Source organism: Pan troglodytes, chromosome 8, assembly GCF_028858775.2.
Source record: "Pan troglodytes isolate AG18354 chromosome 8, NHGRI_mPanTro3-v2.0_pri, whole genome shotgun sequence".
Lineage (NCBI taxonomy): Eukaryota > Metazoa > Chordata > Mammalia > Primates > Hominidae > Pan > Pan troglodytes.
In genome coordinates, this window is record NC_072406.2 from 107,700,861 (window position 1) to 107,703,416 (window position 2,556).

A 2,556-nucleotide genomic window follows, 5' to 3' on the forward strand; every position below is an offset into this window, starting at 1 on the left:
CTGTATATTTGTATGTTTTAACACTTCTCTTTATCGGCCTGCCCCCCACCACTGTCCCTTCCATCTCTATTATCTGTTTTTCCATTCTTTAGCTCCATGTGGTCAATTTTTTTAGCTCCTACATATAAGTGAGAACATGCAATATTTGTCTTTCTGTGCCTGGCTTTTTCCACTTAAGAGAATAACCTCCAGGCCTTGTGGCTCTCTGAGCAGCACCATGGTGGTTGGCAAGAACAAGCACCTTACAAAAGGCAGCAAAAAGGGAGCCAAGAAGAAAGTGATGGATCCATTTTCTAAGAAAGATTGGTATAATGTGAAAGCAGCTGCTATGTTCAATATAAGAAATATTGGAAAGACGCTAGTTGCCAGGACCCAAGGAACCAAAATTGCATCCGATGGCCTCGAGGGTCGTGTGTTTGAAGTGAGTCTTGTTGATGTGCAGAATGATTAAGTTGCATTTAGAAAATTCAAGCTGATTACTGAAGATGTTCAGGGCAAAAACTGCCTAACTTCCATGGCATGGATCTTATTCGTGACAAAATGTGTTCCATGGTCAAAAAATGGCAGACAATGATTGAAGCTCACGTTGATGTTAAGACTACTCATGGTTACTTGCTTTGTCTGTTCTGTATTGGTTTTACTAAAAAAAGCAACAATCAGATACGGAAGACCTCTTATGCTCAGCACCAACAGATCCGCCAAATCCAGAAGATGATGGAAATCATGACCCAAGAGGTGCAGACAAATGACTTGAAAGAAGTGGTCAATAAATTGATTCTAGACAGCATTGGAAAAGACATAGAAAAGGCTTGCCAATCTATTTACCCTCTCCACGATGTCTTTGTTAGAAAAGTAAAAATGCTGAAGAAGCTCAAGTTTGAATTGGGAAAACTCATGGAGCTTCATGGTGAAGGTAGTAGTTCTGGAAAAGCCACTGGGGACAAGACAGGTGCTAAAGTCGAATGAGCTGATGGATATGAATGACCAGTCCAAGAATCTGTTTAAAGTTCAGACTTATAATAGTGGCAAATAAAAAGTCCTATTTGTGATGAAAAAAAATAATGATAATCTCCAGTTCCATCCATGTTGCTGCAAATGACATGATTTCATTCTTTTTATGGCTAAACAGTATTCCATTGTGTATATATACCACATGTTCTTTATTCTACCATTGATGGACACTTAGGCTGATTCCATATCTTAGCTATTGTGCATAGTGCTGCAATAAACATGCAAGTTTGCAGATATCCTTTTGATATATTGATTTCTTTTCCTTTGGGTAGATACCCATTAGTAGGATCGCTGAATCAAATGGTAATTCTACTTTTAGTTTTTTTAAGAAACCTCTGGCCAGGCACAGTGGCTCATGCCTGTAATTCCAGCATTTTGGGAGGCCAAGGCAGGTGGATCTCATGAGATCAGGAGTTCGGGACTCACCTCGCCAACATGGTGAAAACCCGTCTCTAATAAAAATACAAAAATTAACCAGGCATGATGGTGGGTGCCTGTAATCCAAGCTACTCAGGAGGCTGAGGCAGGACAGTCGCTTGAACCCGGGAGGCAGAGGTTGCAATGAGTTGAGATTGCACCACTGTACTCCAGCCTGGGCAACAGAGTGAGACTCCGTCTCAAAAAAAAAAAGAAAAAAAAAGAAATCTCCATACTGTTTTCCACAGTGGTTGTACTAGTTTACATTCCCACCAACAGTGTAAAAGAGTTCCCCTTTTTCCATATCCTCACCAAGATGCTATTTTTTTATCTTTTTAATAAAAGCCATTCTGATTGGAGTAAGATCTCATTGTGGTTTTGATTTTTATTTCTCTAATGATTAGTGATGGTGAACATTTTTCATATACCTGTTGGCCATTTACATGTCTTCTTTTAAGAAATGTCTATTTATGTCTTTTGCCCACTTTTTAATGGGATTATTTGTTTTTTCCTTTTTGAGATTTTTGAGTTCCTTTTATATTCTGGATATTAGTCCCTTGTTGAATGAATAGTTTGCAAATATTTTCTCCCTTTCAACAAGTTGTCCCTTCACTCTGTTGATTGAAACAATCAACTGCTGTTCAGAAGATTTTTAGTTTATTATAGTTCCGTTTGTCTATTTTTGTTTTTGTTGCCTATGCTTTTGAGGTCTTAGTCATAATTCTTTGCCTCGGCCAATGTCCAAGAGAGTTTTTCTTAGTATTTTTATAGTTTTAGATCTTATGTTTCAGTCTTTAATCCATTTTGAATTTACTTTCACATATGGTGAGAGAGAAGGATCCAGTTTCATTCTTCTACATGTGGCTATCCAATTTTCCCAGCACCCTTTATGGAAGAGGGTGTCCTTTCCCCAGTGTAAGCTCTTGGCACCTTTGTTGAAGATCAGTTGACTGTGTTCTCTAGTCTGTTCCATTGATCTATGTGTCTATTTTTATACCAATACCATGCTGTTTTGGTTACTATAGCCTTGTAATATATTTTGAAGTCCTGTAACATGACGCCTCTAGCTCCAGTTTCTTGAGAGGCTGGACCATCTCTATTTTCTTTGCCCTTGGGCTTTATAAGACA

The 2,556-nt window shown here is 38.5% G+C and overlaps 1 protein-coding gene across 1 annotated transcript; it reads left to right on the forward strand.

Moving 5' to 3' along the window:
- Positions 1–217: 217 nt before the first annotated feature.
- Positions 218–942, forward strand: LOC129136206 (small ribosomal subunit protein eS1-like). Its single transcript, XM_054660381.2, has one exon. The coding sequence runs from the start codon at positions 218–220 to the stop codon at positions 449–451; it is 234 nt and encodes a 77-aa protein (XP_054516356.1). The 3' UTR covers positions 452–942.
- The last annotated feature ends 1,614 nt before the right edge of the window (positions 943–2,556 follow it).

Excerpts from the sequence above, each read along its gene's own strand:
- LOC129136206 (XM_054660381.2), top strand. The coding sequence starts at position 218 with ATGGTGGTTGGCAAGAACAAGCACCTTACAAAAGGCAGCAAAAAGGGA.